The sequence below is a fragment of the Podarcis erhardii genome (assembly GCF_964252035.2).
Source record: "Podarcis erhardii genome assembly, chromosome: 11".
NCBI lineage: Eukaryota > Metazoa > Chordata > Lepidosauria > Squamata > Lacertidae > Podarcis > Podarcis erhardii.
Genome location: NC_138501.1, coordinates 18,920,646 through 18,938,833, shown reverse-complemented (window position 1 = coordinate 18,938,833; position 18,188 = coordinate 18,920,646). Strand labels below are relative to the sequence as shown.

Genomic DNA, 18,188 nt, shown 5'->3' with positions numbered 1-18,188 from the left:
CATTCATTTATAGTCACATGCCTAGAACTAAATTGCTAAATACAGATTCAAGGGGGAAAATAAGAAAATTCAAATAAAGTAAGAAACAGTGCATTTTTACACATTTTACTAGTAATTTTTGGTGCAATATACATAAGGATGTTAAATAAAAGATAAAATATACATGACATAGAATGCAAATTTACATATATTCATACCCTATATAAAACATACATCATTTATTACATAATAAAGTCTTACAAAAACAATAACAGGAATAGTAAAACAATTATTCAGGAAATTTATACATGCTTTGCTTATCTTCTAGTAAAACTGTGCAACCATCCAACTATTGTCCTTGTCGCCAGCTTGGGACAGCCCTGTAAAAATAAAGAGGGGTAAACATTCTGGGATGAATTACATTAAAACATACAAATAGCTTTTGTTTCCTTACCTGTGCGGAATATGCAGAAGTGGCCCGGAACCTTCTGGTCCAATCTCTTTTGTTCGTTCTTCCCAAACTTTTGTAGGCTTCAACAGCCTACGTGGGTCTCGAGGAACATTCATTCCAACCTGTTGACAGTGAAAACTTAAAAAATCATCCTAAAAGGCAACTGCAAACAGTTATTATGTAGAAGCCAAAATGCAAGCCCTCCGTTGATGTTGTTTTGCCTTGGACTCACTTTGTGATTAAAACAAATATTCAATGTGAGTTCTAACAAAAATGGAACTGGAGAAGAATCAGCATTTTCAAGGGGGAACTCCTAAGGTTTTCAGTTAAAAATAAAAAATTCTAAGGGAAGAATCCTCCCTGAGTCAGATCAGGGACATCAAGGTAGGCAAAACCTTAAAGGTCTCCACTCTCTACAGCAGATCAGACCACCAATGCCTCCTGATTATACTACCAAAAATGTCCCATTCATTCCTTTTTCAGCAATGCAAACTACAGGTATGAAGGGTTTAATACGGTTTAGGATCATTGCTGGAAGAGGTGTGTCAAGGTCCCCAATACCTCGTCCTAATCCAAGTTCAGCTCTCAGCTGCTGCAATTTGCATGTGGTGGTAGTATGGATGGGAAATTGCGAATGGAGTCAATGGGAGCAGGGAATGGGTGGTGTGTGAAATGGGGTGTTAGTGTGAACAAATGGATTATGATGAGCTGCATGACAAATTCACCTATTACCTTCTCTCTCAACTTTTCTCTCAATCTTCTTTCTTTTTCTATTTTTTCGTCTTCCTTTGCCTGTTTTTCTTGAATCTTAAACACAACTTTAGATAAATCCTAAATAAAATACAGCGAAAGAATAAAATACAGTGGGGGAAAAAATCTCTTTAGAATTAATAGTACTAATTTTCAAGCAAAACAAAGGCATCTTCTTATGCAACAGTGTTTAAATAAGCAAGATCAACCAACTCTTTTTGAGAGTAACGTTCAGTGAAAGTTAGTACACAAAGTTAAGCTTACAAATAATCAGGGTGGGAGTTCACCCGCCCCCCATCCTTCATACCCTTGCCTGAGCACTTTTGCACTATTTATTCCCCAGAGGACACAGGGAGGGAGTTATTTTCATTTATACAAACTTCCCTCCCCAAGTCCTAGAAGATCATGAATGTCAAGCTGCCATTAAGCACTGTGCTTCCTCCACAACCTCAATGGGTCACTGTTCCCTTCCAGGCTTAACTCTACACGCTGGTGCACATCTTTTGGGATCTGCATGGTTGTATCTGCTCAATCAATTTCTCTTTATTCCTCTGCCTACATTATGATATCTACTCTAGAGACTCTTTTCCAGACGTCACAGGCTTTGCAAGTAAGGCAGGCAGAGACAGGGGATCCTTTTTGGGGGTGGAATCTGAGCTGCAGAATATTTTCCCCACAGGAAGTCTTGCCTGGCACCCGCTTTGTCCTCATTTTAGCACTAGTCAAACAAGCTTTTATTTTTCCACTCTTTTAAACATCCCCAACTTTTAGAGGTTTTAGTTATTTTATGCAGTGACCTTTATCTTAAAATATTTGGGTTTTTGTAATGTTTATTTACTTAAAACTATTTCTATTCCCTCTTCAACCAACAAGGTTCCCAGGGCGGCTTACATTAATTAGATCAGTAAGAACAAGAACATACTATTAAGAGAGTAAAACATGCTATTAGAAGAGGTGGCTGTTATGAACCATTTTTTCCTCCCCTGCTGCAGGGCAGTTGGTTCTTGTGCAAAGTGCACCACCTACTTTACAACTCTGTACCTACTGACGTCAGGCAGGCATCTTCACTGACTCTTTTTAAGGTAAAGGTAAAGGTACCCCTGCCCGTTCGGGCCAGTCTTGCCAGACTCTAGGGTTGTGCGCTCATCTCACTTTATAGGCCGGGAGCCAGCGCTGTCCGCAGACACTTCCGGGTCACATGGCCAGCGTGACAAGCTGCATCTGGCGAGCCAGCGCAGCACACGGAACGCCGTTTACCTTCCCACTGGTAAGCAGTCCCTATTTATCTACTTGCACCTGGAGGTGCTTTCGAACTGCTAGGTTGGCAGGCGTTGGGACCGAACGACGGGAGCGCACCCCGCCGCGGGGATTCGAACCGCCGACCATGCGATCGGCAAGTCCTAGGCGCTGAGGTTTTACCCACAGCGCCACCCGCGTCCCTCTTTTTTAGCAGCCGCTAAAACATTTTTGTTTCAGTGAGCCTATCCAGACATGCAGAAGAAGTTACATGTGTTTTATTTCTTTTAGGTACTGTTGATTTTAACAATCTTTTAAGTATTTTAAACAACTGTTTTTAATGATAATTTTATTTATTTTATACTTCTGTAAACCACTTAAAGGCTTACTTACAAGCAAATGGTGTGTAAACTTTCTGACACCAACCAACCAACCAACCAACCAACCAACCAGCAGTCTCTTTGAGGAGTGAAGGGGCAAGACTCAGCCAGTGAAACTACAGCAGGAGTAGGATACACATTTGCCTTGCCTGAATCCAATTCTTGTCTACCCTGAGAAAAATACTCACTTTTCTTTTACTGTTTTGTAACTTCCCAATAAGTGTCAATTCTCTGAAGGGTGGCGAATACATTTCAGAGATAAAATACAGAAATATTCTCTTTCTCCAACGCACATCAAGGGGAGAGGGAACTATCAGCCAGCACTATCAGCCAGATGGGCGGGGTATAAATAATATCTATCTATCTATCTATCTATCTATCTATCTATCTATCTATCTCTCCCTCTATCTATCTATCTATCTATCTATCTATTTCTTCTTCTTCTTCTTATTCTTCTTCTTCTTCTACTACTACTACTACCTCTTTAACAGAGAAAGTAGGGATAACAAACTGGCCACAGCATACTTGCATTTCTTTCTCTCCATTTCCCACTCCTGCAGAGAGAGAGGGCCAATTGGGGCACATATTTCCAATGCAAAGCTTTGGAATTGTCTCACCCATTGCTTTTCTCTCTGCCCACTTGAAGAATGCTGCCCGGGGAGGAGGAAGGAGCCCAGCATGCAGCCTTGAAGGTGGAGGGTGTATGCTTTGGAAACCACACACGTAGCTAGTCCTCCTCCCTTTTCCAGGAGGAGGAGACATGCAGCTCCAAGTATTGGTTCCAGCGTTATACAGCAATTGAATGCTCACAAGTTTGTCTCAATTCTTATTCACCCTGGGCAAAGAGATCAACCTGTAATAGTAAGCAATGGGACTTGTTGCTGCACCACAGACAGCACCAATTAAAGGCAGGTGTAAAGATCAACATGTATTGCTAAGAAACTTGTCGTGCATTTCAATACCATGTATTTTGGTATCTTTGTTCTGTTCTGCTACACAAGGAGGAATGTGAAGTAAATATGCAGGAGATCAATACTCACTCGCTCTTGGAACTTAAGAATTTCTTCTGCAGCAATTCTTCTCTTCTCTTCCCTTTCAGCTTCCTCTCTCTTTTTCTTCTCAAATCTCAAAAGCTCTTCCTCCTCCTTTTTCTGCCTACTATAGTCTTCCAACAGCAACTTTATATGACATTGCCGCTGCCGTTCCTTCTGCTTTTTCTTCTCCTTCTGTTCCTCTGCTTGTAGCTGAGCAGCCTGTTTCGTGGAATATTCTATTGCTTTTTGCATTTTCCACAATTCAAGTTCTTTCAGTCGTTTTTTCCTTTCCTCGTCAACTTTTTGCTTCTGGGCGGCTGCATGCTGTAGCATAGCTGTAGTGAGCCCTTCCTCTGGCTGCTGCTGCTTCTTCTGGGCTAAGATTATCTCTCTCTCTTGTAGCTTTTTTCTCTTCCATTCTTGAATGGACTAGAACAGACCAATTGAAGCAGATTATATTGTCACATTAGTTCCAGCTTTCTGAGGGCTATCAAAAATGAACAATATATTTCAAAGTCCTTACTATTAGAAACTCATGTCAACTAGGAACTTGGCTATTTTTCATGTAGAGTGAAAAAGTAGGTGTGATTTCTTAACCAAATCTTGAGATTTTCCTCAACAAACCACTTAACAATGCTTTGAACCCTCCGCATCAAATGCCAATATAGGAAGCTTGCAACTTATGCGCATTTAACCTGTGCATATTCAGCTTTATGTTGCAAATATTTTTGAAATAAATTAAAGGTGTGAAAAGGAGGTGGGGTTCCAATAAAATGACTTCGGCAATCCCATCTGCCACTGAACTCAATGTGTTCTGACTATATGTAATTTTGGCTTTAGATGCAATCCCTGGAACATAACTCCTGAGTAAGTTGCGGGCTTACTGTAGTATTTACTTAACCAGTCTGTATAAAGCCTTGCCATAACCCACTTCTGTAACCCACTTGCCATAACCCACTGTAACCCACTTCACTGTTGTTGTCTTCTTGATTTAAACAGGGCTGCAATAATGTAGCTGGCATTGACTCATTCATGCCTTTGGCATTTAACTTAAGGCAAATTACAGGTTTTGCCCCAACTTCTTTAATGCCTAGTCCAGAGGTTTTCAACCTTTTTGAGTCCACAGCTCCCTTAACTGACTATATTATTTCTGCAGCGCAGCCCCCCATGTGGGGCTCAGGAGCCCTGTGATGTTACCCCTTGCCTGCAGAGCTGGCAGCCTCTCATCCTCCCTTGTGGAGGGCTCTCTCAGCCTCCTCTCCTCTCCCTTCTCCTTGTGAGTCCTCCGGGCAGTTGCAGCTGCCCCTCCTGCCCCAAAGAGAGGTGCCTCCTCACACTGCCCCACAAGGACCTGGGACTTGTCTGTCTGTCTATTCCCAACAGCAAGGGCTGACAGGCTGGCTGGCTGGGCTCCCTTACCTGCTTGCTTCCTTGCTTACTCCAAGGCCACCTCAGCTCCTGGCAACCAGCACCCCCTGGACAGCCCCAGAGGCACCATTTGCCTGCGGAGCACATTGTGGCCTTGGCTGCTGCAACAAACAGCTGTGCAAGCCTTTGGGAGGCAGAGACAGAGAGGGACAGAGGCCAGTGTTGCCTGTGGCACCCCTGATCATCATTCAAGGCACCCCTGGGTGCCATGGTACACTGGTTGAAAACCACTGGCCTAGTCATCGATTTTCCTGTGGAAATCTGGGCCAGGCAGGGACAATTTGCAGGGGAGAACTTTGGGTGGGAGGAGGCATTTAATCCTTTTAGTTGCCAGTTCTCAAATCAACATCACAATTCCACACACACACACACACACACACACACACACAAAACCCAACTATTTTCTTGGCAGCTATGGGGAAGCCCATATTGTGTGAAAAATAAGTTTCATCTACCTGCCTAAAGCTTCTCTATGGCAAACTACTCCCTTCTCATTCAAATCTGCAAAGAAGCAGCAACAGTTGGGCTTTAACACAAGGTTCAGGCAGAATGAGTAACTCCATACTGTGACGTTAACATATGAGAGTGCTGGAGGGGAAATAGTTAAATAGGTTGCATAGACAGGACCCAGGGGGGTGGAGTCAGTGGGTCAAGACCATAAAACTAGTTCTGGGAGGAGTTCTGGGGGGAGTTCATTGGGAGTTGTTGCTGGGCAGTTGGTTGGTTTTAGTGGGTTGGGAAAGGCAGTTGGAAAAGGCAGTTGGGAATAGAGAGACAGTTAGGGCAGTGGGTTCTTGAGTGTGGCGAGGTAAAAGAGATAGAGGAAAATAAGACTAAGAAAGTAAAGAGCAACAATGTTTGGAATGCTGTAAAAGTTTTGTTTGTGTCTGAAATAAAATACACTCTTCTTTATTAATTGAAAAGCTGACTGAGACTGAAGTGATTTTACCAGGGAGGACCTGGTTGATGGCAGCGGATTAGTGGTGTACGGGTCAATAGTCTGTGAGACGACCGGGGGCTCCATACGAACGCCACACATACTTATTCCCAAGTTACCTGCTTAGACTTATTGCCTAAATTCCACTGCAATTTAAGAGATTTCAGATTATGTTTGCCAGCACAAAATTCCAGAAAGAAAAGGTATGTGCTAGTATGGCAAAAACTGCCACACCTGTACCCTAAGCTGTTCCCCACAAATTAAAAACTACAATGTACTGAAGCCTCTATGCAGTGAAAGTAATGTACAGAATGACCCTTACTTTGTAAACTGTTCAGGAAATGATCAGGATTACAATTTTGTTACCCAAAAACCTGGGCATGTAATCCTTGGACGAAAAAATATTTTTAGCAATCTTTAATTTTTTTAATTGACAGAGTAGCTGGGTTCTTTAAAAAAAATCTGTTTTTATAAATAATTAAGACTAGGGTCAGTGGCCACTAGGATGAAGTGGCACATCCCTGATCTGACTGGCTCAGACAGATGTTGGGGATATGTTAGTGGAGGGCAATAATAACTTTCATATTCCATTCAATTTCTAGAGAAGGGGCTGAGGACAAGGGGTGCTAAGGAGAGAACAGAAAAATAGAGTAGTGGTAGCTATGGAGTGGGCACCCACAACCAGAAGGTGGGGTAAGTCAAAAGAAGCTAGGAAGTGGCTTAGCGGTGGCCACAGTGACAGCAGCTATCTCAGCAGCCCCTACAATAGGCAAAAGAATAGGAAACAAAGAATGCTGCGGAAAAGGCAGCTCCTAGGATAACAGCAGAAACAGCAGCTGCAACCAGGGTGAGGTTCAATGGCTCCACAGGATACAGAAGGATATGGAGTCTCCTCACAGCAAACACTCCTATAAACTGAAGCCACAACTGTGTAAGGGAGCAGAGAACGTTTCCTATCTGTGGCAAAACATCTCAACAAGGAATAAACTCCAGGTCAATACCAATACAGCTGGTGATTAGAGAAACAACTAAGTGTGTGTCTAAGGCTGCAAAGTTATGCCCTCTGATAGTACAAAGCCGAGGCATTGAACAATAAAGTTTGCAAGGTGGGAGGAGTGACCCTGTACAAAACCCTATGAAGGACACGTTTTTCTCTCAAAGGCACAATACTGTTTTCTCCTGGATAAAATGACAGAATACTACCACCTACTGAATATTTAAAAAGTAGCATGTCAACCACAGAGCCTAGGACTTGCCGATCAGAAGTTTGCCGGTTCGAATCCCCGCAATGGGGTGAGCTCCCGTTGCTCGGTCCCTGCTCCTGCCAACCTAGCAGTTCGAAAGCACATTAAAGTGCAAGTAGATAAATAGGTACCGCTCCGGCGGGAAGGTAAACGGCGTTTCTGTGTGCTGCTCTGGTTCACCAGAAGCGGCTTAGTCACGCTGGCCACATGACCCGGAAGCTGTACGCCGGCTCCCTCGGCCAATAAAGCGAGATGAGCGCCGCAACCCCAGAGTCGGTCACGACTGGACCTAATGGTCAGAGGTCCCTTTACCTTTAGCATGTCCTGCTTACCAGCAAAGGAAAAGAAAGCCATAGCAGCAGAGCTAGGGATGAAGAAAAGAGGGTGAACTGTCCCATTGTTTTTGACACAAAGTTATTAAAATGGCAAATGCTAATTAGCAACATTATCTCACCTCCTTTTTTTGTGCTTCTAAAATCAGAAATTCTTGATACCATTTCTCATGCTGCAGAATATCCTCCCTTGTTCTGTCAGGAAGATGATCAAGGACTTCATCAACATACGATGGTTTTCCTTTATGTTTTGTCCACAATTTCAAAAATTCTTGGTGATCATATACATCCCAACCTCCTTGCTTGCCCCCTGTCTGTTGAAGGAATTTATCAAGCTCAACTACTCCAGGAGGCAGGTGATTTTGTCTCTTTTTATCCACTACAAGCATGCCTTGTTTAAGCGTATTTCCTGTTGCTGAAGTACCTAATGCCCAGAGCTCAATTTTTTTCTCCAATGCATTAATCTCATTAGTAGCTGTCTTCTCCTCTCTCAGAAGCTCCTCATATCTTAAATAAAAGCATAATTAACAAACCATTAACAATGAGCAAAATAACTATCCAACAATCCTAAAGACAGTAAGATCTGGATAACTATGTGACTAGTACCAACCATGCTTGCCTGGAAAAGTATGTTTGAAACTGAGTAGATTTGTAAAAGTAGTTTTGGAAGGCAAGCTGATCAAAGTCAAAAATGAGGATGCCTACATTATTGGATGTGTTCAACAACTGGAGCCTGACAGGGGCAGCAAAACGTTGGAATAGTAAGTTTTCAGACAGTATTTATGCCAAAAGGTCATATAAACACTCTCTTGTCTATGTAGATGTAGGGCGGCATGCATTCCTGAAAATTGGGAAATACTGTCATCCCTGACCACTGGTCCTGTTAGCTAGGGATGATGGGAATTGTAGTCCCAAACGTCTGGAGGGCTGGAGTTTGCCTATGCCTCTTCTTGAGTAAAGTTCTCATAATACTTCATCATTAGCCATGCTGGCTGAGGCTGATAAGAAATGTAGTCAAAAACATCTAAAGGGCACCAGGTTGGGAAAGGCTCTTCTAGTATAACAACTATCAGATTTAAAACCAGAGCATATGATGTACAAGATAAGAGGGCTTTCATGGTAGCTGTGCCCAGAATCTGGAACTCTCTCCAAAAGGACTTACACCATGCCCCTTTTTAAGTGGCTTGCTAAAACCATTTTAAAAAGGCTTAAATTGCTAAAACCTTCCTTTTAAGGACCGGATTTCAACCCATAAATGTTAAACTGAATAACTTTTAACTGCTAGAAACTTAGTAGTTACTTTTTATTCTCTGTTTTGCTTCTAGTGTTGTTATGTTGATTTAACTTTGCTATTAACCACCTTAGCTCTATCAAAAACAGTCAGGATATTAATGCTTTAAATAAAAATAAAATACTTTTGTCGCTGTTCTTCTTTAAAAGCATTTATTGACATTTCAGCGTCTTCCATCATTTCTCTGAGTCTCTCAACAACTACAAAATAGAGAGAAAGTTCTGTTTATATATTAAGATAGAGAGGTTTGCTCACACCAGATGCTTTAAAAATACTAACACATTGTAAAATAACCAAATTTAAAGAAAAGGGAAATGAGATAAAACCAGGACATTTCTGCTAATGCAAACATCATCTACAGTTCCAAATATCCTTCAACAGCCACCTAGTGAATTTATGTCAGGAATAGATCTATAATAATCCAGTTCTAGTAAGATGGGTGGGGTACAATATATTATTATTATTATTATTATTATTATTATTATTATTATTATTATCATTACCACACAAACAAGTGAGCTTGATCACATAACGAAATGACACTTCCACCTATCACAGCTAAAGCAGAATTAACATTCATTGAATAACAGCAGTTTGGCAGATCCCTGCTCTTATACGTTGCAGGCTAACACAGAAGAGACCTTCAGAATGATATAATGAAGGTTTCCTCAGAAATAAGTCTCACTGACTTCCGTTAGATTAAGTCTCTAGTATGTGAGCAGAGGGCTGCAGACTTTGTAAACTGGGCTGCAACTGTGTTCAGTTTAATCCAATATCAGCCAAGTGCACAATGAAAACCCTTTCAGAGCTAAAACACAGGGAAAGTGTCAATCTGCAACACAATTATAAGGATTATAGTAATATAAGGCAAATATAAGGCAAATTATAATGATTTTCTTTTTCCAAGCAAAAACATTAGTAGTAAGACTTACATTCTGGGGTTGGCTTCATATGTTTTAATTGTCGCTGGAGTCCTTTAACATTGTTATAAATTCTGCCCAGTTTTTGTTGGATATTAGTTTCTGTGAAAGTAAGCAAAAAAATAACCTTACACCTTCATTTTAAAACATCTCCAGTCCATTCTATGGAAATTCTACAGAAATCAGTATAATGTTTGCTGCCCCAATTCAACAATTCCTTAAGGGCGCAGGTATTCCAGTTCATGAATAAGAAGGACAAGCTGGCAGAAGTGCCCTTCCATTTAAGTGAAAATAGAAAACCCTTCATCCAGGAGCAATATGAGCACATCTGAAAGCTCAAGGAGATCTGGATAATGAACAGTGTATTTAGGATCTGGGTGTTAATGATAGTTTCATATAACCAAAATACACAGAGAATGGGACATCTTCTGCAGAATGTTGTTGTTATGTTATCCGTCATACAGGCTATCCTATGCGTATTTACTCAAATGTGCCTCCATGTTCAACAGGATTACTTTCAAGAAAGTATGCAGGCATCTGTTAGCATGCCTCTTTATACATACACTTATTAGTAAATTCTCAATTTGTAGCAACAACTTTTACACAACCAGAGTGTTAAATTATAAGTGAGATCCAACCTGCACCTCCTCTGCAAGTGTGTGAGCAGAAAGTATTTCTTCTAACTCACTGGAAGCTTAAGAACACAATCTGTGAGTGGAGCAACTGCTGATTCTAGTAAATCTCCCATGGCACCTAATAGGAAGTACGGTACTTCCAAAAATGATCTTAAGAAGGTGCTGCATTTGGGAATTTTGATGTTGTAACATGTGCACATACGTGTTTTTAAAGTGGGGGGGGGATATTTTATTCTTAAAGAAAAACTTGGGCAAAAATACTTTATACACACTGTGAAAATGCAAGTTTAAAAAATCATTTTCATTTTTGTTCATTGTAACTGACATTATCATTTAAATAAAATGAGCAGTTACAATACTACAGAGCCTTATTCGCACACGTGCTACCCTCTCCCAAGCTTCATCTTAAGGTTCCTACAAGATTCAAACTCGTGACTTTACCACCCAGCATTTTCCTCTCTCAGTTCATTGTTTTGCTTACCATTCTGGAGAACTTGAAGCTTGCACACTATTTTGTGAGACTTTAGCCTAATAAAGGTATTGCCCTAATATAGATTTTAGGAATGGGCCAACACAGCTACCTTTACCTTTTGTGGTGTTTGTGGGACATAAAATGTAGCAGGAAATGCTTTTTTTAATCAAACTGGTAAATGAATACACACACACACACACATACATATATATATAACAATATTTTACTTTCTGCTTTCCGGTTCTTAGTCAGTTGATGTTCCAGTTCTTCCAATATGTTATATTCCCTCCTGAAGTCACTCTTCTTGTTGAAGAGAAGCATATTTTTATCCCTTTCAATGCTCAGAAGTCTAGGGACAAAGTTTGGTTTAAAATGCATATTTGACAAATAACAGAATATACATTGGTACCAATTAAATCAAAAATAAAACGTTTTGACCAGTTAGGTCTCCATGCAATACAAAAAAATACACTACTCGTATTTTTCAGTTAAAATGCATTCACCCAAGCAAAGCAAATACAATAAATAATTTTAATTAGTCTATAGTTTGAGCCTGTAAATTATTCTAGTAATAAGTAAAAAATGAATCAAGAAATAGTCTTAAACCACATCACTTTCAGAAAAATATAAAATTACAATTTCCATAAAAACACACCTCATTTAAGGGCAAACTAGGCATGACCAAGAGATCTGCATTGTATACACATATCCTGCCACTTTTTCCTGATTAAAATGCCACTCAAGCCAAATGCCCTGCTGCGTAAAACATGTAAGTACCACAAAGGCAATACTCTCCAATGTAGTCCTCATATGTCTTTAGGAATGCTAATTAATAATAAATTGGATTTTGATCAAAGCCTTACTACAAATCAAATTTCATAATGGTTATCTTAGGGACAAGTCTATTGTAATATAAAATTCAACAGTCACATAATAAAGGAGAAATTTTGCTCCTTTTAAACTAATCATACTGAGTGGAAATGTTATGATTTAATAACTTTTTCTTATTTGATTGGGCTTTGCTAATAGCTACAATCCTATGCACATTTACTAGTGTGTTATACAGTAGGGCTTATTTCTGGGTAAACATGCTTAGGATTGGGCTGCACATGTTTGTAATATATGAACTCTATGGGTGGGGTCATCAAAATGATCCAAAAGTCTCCTTTTTAAAGCTGAACAAAGATTATACTTCCTTTAAAGATTATTATAACCATCTATTATAACCAAGAATATTGAACTATATGAGTTCCAAGTCACTATCCTGTTATAATTTCTGACAAAAATAACTGTTTCTTTGTAATTTTAAACTATGTTTCCTACAACAATAGAAGATATACACTTACTCTTTATTTAGTTTGTCCCCTTCTCTTAGAAATTCAGCTTTCTTAGGCTGATCAGCTTTCATCTTGCAGTTCTGAAATTTTGTTGAAAAGCAAATGAATTACTGAAAGAACCGTGATTTTACCCAAAACATGAGGAGGAGGAGAATAAGAGGAGTTTGGATTTGATATCCCGCTTTATCACTACCCGAAGGAGTCTCAAAGCGGCTAACATTCTCCTTTCCCTTCCTCCCCCACAACAAACACTCTGTGAGGTGAGTGAGGCTGAGAGACTTCAGAGAAGTGTGACTAGCACAAGGTCCCCCAGCAGCTGCATGTGGAGCAGGGAATCGAACCCGGTTCATCAGATTATGAGACTACTGCTCTTAACCACTACAGAAAAACTGTGGGGGTTTTTTTAATTATTATTTAAAGGGTACTTAAAAAATAAAAGATGAATGCCTGATTGAGTCATCTTTCACCTGAATCTTAAGGTACAGGTAAAGGGACCCCTGACCATTAGGTCCAGTCATGGCCGACTCTGGGTTTGCGGAGCTCATCTCACTTTATTGGCCAAGGGAGTCAGCGTACAGCTTCCGGGTCACGTGGCCAGCATGACTAAGCCACTTCTGGCGAACCAGAGCAGCGCACGGAAACGCCGTTTAACTTCCCACCAGAGCGGTACCTATTTATCTACTTGCACTTTGACGTGCTTTCGAACTGCTAGGTTGGCAGGAGCAGGAACCGAGCAACGGGAGCTCACCCCATCACGGGGATTCAAACCGCCGACCTTCTGATTGGCAAGCCCTAGGCTCAGTGGTTTAACCCACAGCGCCAAGGGTGCGTAAAAAATAAAAGATGAATGCTTGATTCAGTCATTTTTCACCTGAATCTTAGTCAGTTGAATTAAACCACTACAGTGGTACCTCAGGTTAAGTACTTAATTCGTTCTGGAGGTCCGTACTTAAGCTGAAACTGTTCTTAACCTAGGACACCACTTTAGCTAATGGGGCCTCCCACTGCCGCCACAAGATTTCTGTTCTCATCCTGAAGCAAAGTTCTTAACCTGAAGCACTATTTCTGCGTTAGCCGAGTCTGTAACCTGAAGCGTATGTAACCCGAGGTACCGCATCGGAATTTCCCCAGCGGACTCCTTAAAGATGAACCTACGCTCAGCCAAAAGCCTTATCGAGCAAAGATTAGCAGACATTGAAAATCAACACAACCTCTCCAGGGGTGGGGGTGTCTGCTCCCCCAGGTATCACGGAATAACCCCACCACTTGGCCTTCCATCATACATGTCATCTCTTTCATCTGTACCACACCGACTTGCATTTATTCGTGCAAGGTTCAATGTTTTTCCATCGAACCTGCTGAGCCACAGATTTTCCAAGGGTTTGGTGTCTCCGCTATGCGAGTGTGACGGGAAAACAGTTGAATCTCTTCCACATATAATGTTCAACTGTCCCTTACATAGCATAGCCAGGACTAAATTCCTGGGTCCTGCTTTACTGCGCTTGGTTGGCAGGCCTGTTGAGTCACATGCCGCACTGCTTTTGCAGGATACAGATCCTTCTGTAACTCTGCAGGTGGCGAGATTCCTGAATGCGGTTATCTCACACACAAAAACCACCAAACAACAACAACAACAACAAAAACTAATCGGACAGTTATGATGAGAGTGCACGACGGATCTCGTCTCCAGTTCTCCTTTTTCTGTGAACCGTCCCTTGGATCTTTCCGGGCCCCAAGCTGTTATTTGTCACTGCTCAATGACCCACCCTTGCATCGTGGTGTTCCCCTCCTGTTGCTAGATGTATTGGTTTTTATGCTTCCGTGCTTTTATGTTTGTACATATTTTATGGGCTAATAGCCGTAAATAAATTTTGAATTTGAATTTGAATTTGAATTTGAACCCGAGGTACCACTTTAATGGCAAATCAAATAAAGGAATTTAAATGTCACATTAAAACATTCTAACGCAATATCTCATTGCAATACAGTGGTACCTCGGGTTACATACGCTTCAGGTTACATACTCTGCTAACCCAGAAATAGTACCTCAGGTTAAGAACTTTGCTTCAGGATGAGAACAGAAATTGCGCAGCGGCGGCGGAGCGGCAGCAGGAGGCCCCATTAGCTAAAGTGATGCTTCATCTTAAAAACAGTTTCAGGTTAAGTACGGACCTCCGGAACGAATTAAGTACTTAGCCTGAGGTACCACTGTATATATCTCCAAGATCCCTACAGAGCAAGATTCATTCCTTTACTGTGGCATTTGGGGCAAACTCAGAGCACACCAGAACTTTCACGCACAGAATAGTTCCTGCGAACAAGGCCCATAAGCTGGGCGGTTGCGGATCCGCCGCCTTCCCAGGGTCCCGATCCCCGCTGCGCCATGGCGGAGCCGGTCCTGACGGTACCGGATCCCTGTATTTGCGGGAAGAATAGACGCGTTAATGGAGGCTCTGACGGCATAGGGAGCAAGGGTGGTAGTTTTCAGACACGTGTATGAAACCAGCGAAGTCCCGTGTAACCCTCGGTCTCTGCCTTTCCTCCCGCGGCCACAAGCAGGACCTCACTCAGAAGCCCACAGAGACGAAGCTCGATACAGTTGGAGGGTGATGGGGAGTATTTACCTGGTTGCTCCTGGTTACCGTCGCTAGCGCTGCCGTTGCTAGGGCGGCCATTGTTACCAGCCCTCAAACAGCGTGGGGCTGCATTGGCGACGTATCGCCGTTGCCTATGGACGACGTGAGGCCCGTGACTCGACGACGTCACAATGGGGCGGGGCTAAGCAGCGCTCTTCCCGCCTAGAAGAAGCTCGAGCGCCAGTTTTGCCTTCAGTGGCAGTTTCCTTTCGTTGCTGCCGCCGTGGTTGCCTCCGCATAGGAATCGATGGAGAAAACCCCGCATTTCATTTATTCCCTTCTTACGTTTCTGTCCCGCCCTCAAAGAAGCCCAAGGCGGCAAACAGCCAAACAAAGCAGTTAAAAAAGCATATTTAACAACACTAGGGACATCTAAAAACAAATTTGAAAAACAGGAACATGCTCTCATGGGTGGCAATTTCAAGGTTGCCAGGATTTTGACACATCTGTATCGGACAACAGCGTTTCATGGCACTGTGAGGGCCACAGCAGCGCCCAGTACAAAATCAAAATCGCACAGCTGAAAGGGTCATCTATCCCAAAGCAGACTTTAGAATACACATATTTAGGATTGCACTTATTATTTGGCAATTCTAGACACAGGTCCAAGCGGTTTCCCCCTTGCTCCGCACCTAACCTGCCCCCTTCACACTAAAGAGCGGTTTTTTTGGGGGGGGACAGTGGGAAAAAGAGAAAGTGTGGGTTAGCCCTTTGCAGAATATGCACTGAGCATTCATGTGGTAAAGACATCCCTCCCACCCCCAACACCCAGCATACCATGCAACTTTTTCAGGCCCAATACTGGCATGCGCTCCCTGGTGAGTCGCATGACCCGCACCTCACTCTCGCTCCAAATAAAGCACTTTTTGGGGGGCGAGAGTGCAGCACCCAAAATGACCACCACAATCTCACACAGGGGAAAAACTGGGTGTCCTGTTTTTTTCTGGGGCACCTGGCAGGTATGCCCTGGCGTGAACACAAACAGAAATGAATCTGGCACTAATGAAGCCACGATGATGCGAAGAGCTGGGAGGAAATCACTGTGGAATCCACGGATTAAAAACTTCACTGATCTCTAAGCTGGTACTATAATGTGAACATTCCCTTAGAAGAATAGTCATAACTGCAGACATTACCCCTAAAGGAGTGGATGTGACACATACTTCTTCTGGCTACTCAGTACTTTTTCAAAGCTGCGTCCCTTGACCTGGAAATTCTGCTGCTAAAATTTAGACTGGCTGTCATTGCTTGGCAGCATTAATTTTTCCTTCCCCCTTTGCTGCGTTTCTATGTTTGTCTTGAGACAGCAGGTGGTTGCAGATGAATCTACGGTATAGAATTGGGTATTCTGCATCAAGCTTCTTAAATCTTTTCCAAGAACCATGAACCATAACAGAAATAATTTACAGTCTAACTCTGTAAACAGATAGATCGGTGACTGAACCTGCACCTCTCAATTACCTTCACTTTTAAATGTCAAAAGACTTTTATTTATTTTATAAAATTTATACACCACTTGATTGTAAAAAAAAAGTACCTCAAAGCGGTTTACAAAAAGATAAATCAATAATACTGAGAAAAATTCACAGCTCTACTTTAAAACCTTAAAATTTACCTCTGCTTTCTAAGCATCCAGCTTGTCTAAACAATAATGTTTTTAGTAGACACCAAAAAGATTACAGTGAAGGCGTCTGTGCAACTTTTTCTGAATGCTGTATGGAAAAGCACATGAATCTGACCTTGGAGAGTTTATAAGTAAACTCTGTCTGCAGTAAGGGAAGCGGAAATTTTGGAACTCACAAGGGTATATTTAAATGTCTCACAGCCTATGTTTCCTTATTTACTTTGTTGCATATTATGTAATTTTGAATCTCTGCTTCTGTTCTCTCACCTTCTCTCACCAAAGAGTACTTGCCCCCACCCCAAACCTGGATCTTGGCATCTAGGGAATTCACCTTTATACCAATATTTTTCCCCTACCACCAACACTTTCTGCATTCACTTGTTCAGGAGTTATTTCATGTTCACATTTAATCAGCTACAATGATTCAAAGAGAAGAGAGTGAGAAGAGGAAGAAAACAAACTTTTACTTCCTCCCTCATAGGACTCTACCAATTACGGTACTTTTCCATGGTCTGTCAGCCTTTTCGCAAATACAGCTCCATGGACCCCTTTCATACAGTACATTAACTAATGCTGGGCTTGCTAGTTATGTTTTGGCTGCAAAATCATCCACACTAACATGGGCCTGAAACACAAACAAGCTCCAGATTCTCTGCACTTCTTTGTATTACTGGAATCTGTGGCTGATACTCAACTATTTGAAAAGGAAAGTGAATGGAAATGTCTTTGCACATCTGCTGGCTACATCTTGGTCACACAATGTTGTCAGAAGGTCAATGGAATGACTAGCCCAATGTACTTTTGTTTATGAAAAAGAACAGCCTGTAATTAACGTGTTGTGTTTCACCTAATTTGCTGTACTGAGTCCCCAGCATCATTAATATGAAGGTGCACAGGGCACAGAGGCCAGAGAACAGTGATAAAAAAGGAGGAGAAGGGGACAAATCTTCCTGCTGTGTTTTCTTCATATACATGGATTAAAATCAAACTAGAAAAGCATCATCAACCAAACTTTCTGCAGCAGATATCAAAGAGAGACACTACATGATGAAAATCACTTTACAGACTGGTGTTTTTTCCAGCTGCAGGACACAAAAAATATTCATAGGTGCAAAACAAAATGGTCTATTCTGATGACATTTTATTGTCTAATAAAGTGTTTTCAGAGCGCCTTCCTGCTGTATTTTTCCTTTTTTGTTTGTGTGGCTGCAATTATGCTGGATTCTTTTGTGTTGATGAGTTTTTTAAAATGTATTTTACTTTGAATAGGGATTAGCAAGTAGTGGGAAGAATTCTAAAGCCTGAAAATAGTCATCAAAGCACATTAAAGAGAATTGTTCTTATTGATTACTTCATGGAGTAGGTTGAAAATATCTCTTTGTTCTTCCACTGCAGGGTTGTTTAATTCTTTGTCTCAAGTTGCAATGCTGTAATGCCAGGGGAACATGTTGTGCCCTCTGATGCAGATTTTGCTTTGCTTTTTTATTGAGTCATCACCAACC

General features: G+C 41.6%; 1 protein-coding gene across 3 annotated transcripts; it reads right to left on the bottom strand.

Annotated features, from left to right (window-relative positions):
* Nucleotides 1-203: 203 nt before the first annotated feature.
* On the bottom strand, nucleotides 204-16,520 carry CCDC112 (coiled-coil domain containing 112). 3 transcript variants are annotated; one of them, XM_081880500.1, is made up of 11 exons: nucleotides 15,051-16,520; nucleotides 14,728-14,841; nucleotides 12,436-12,506; nucleotides 11,317-11,438; nucleotides 9,995-10,084; nucleotides 9,187-9,262; nucleotides 7,894-8,278; nucleotides 3,837-4,259; nucleotides 1,163-1,261; nucleotides 434-552; nucleotides 204-359 (listed from the first exon to the last, which is right to left on the bottom strand). In XM_081880500.1, exons 1-11 carry the CDS (start codon nucleotides 15,099-15,101, stop codon nucleotides 329-331), a joined length of 1,581 nt encoding a protein of 526 aa, XP_081736626.1. In that variant the 5' UTR covers nucleotides 15,102-16,520; the 3' UTR covers nucleotides 204-328. The 3 variants fall into 3 exon arrangements, with proteins under 3 accessions (XP_081736626.1, XP_081736627.1, XP_081736628.1); XM_081880501.1 differs by lacking the exon at nucleotides 14,728-14,841 and having other exon boundaries at nucleotides 15,051-16,518; XM_081880502.1 differs by lacking the exon at nucleotides 15,051-16,520 and having other exon boundaries at nucleotides 14,712-15,036.
* Nucleotides 16,521-18,188: the final 1,668 nt, after the last annotated feature.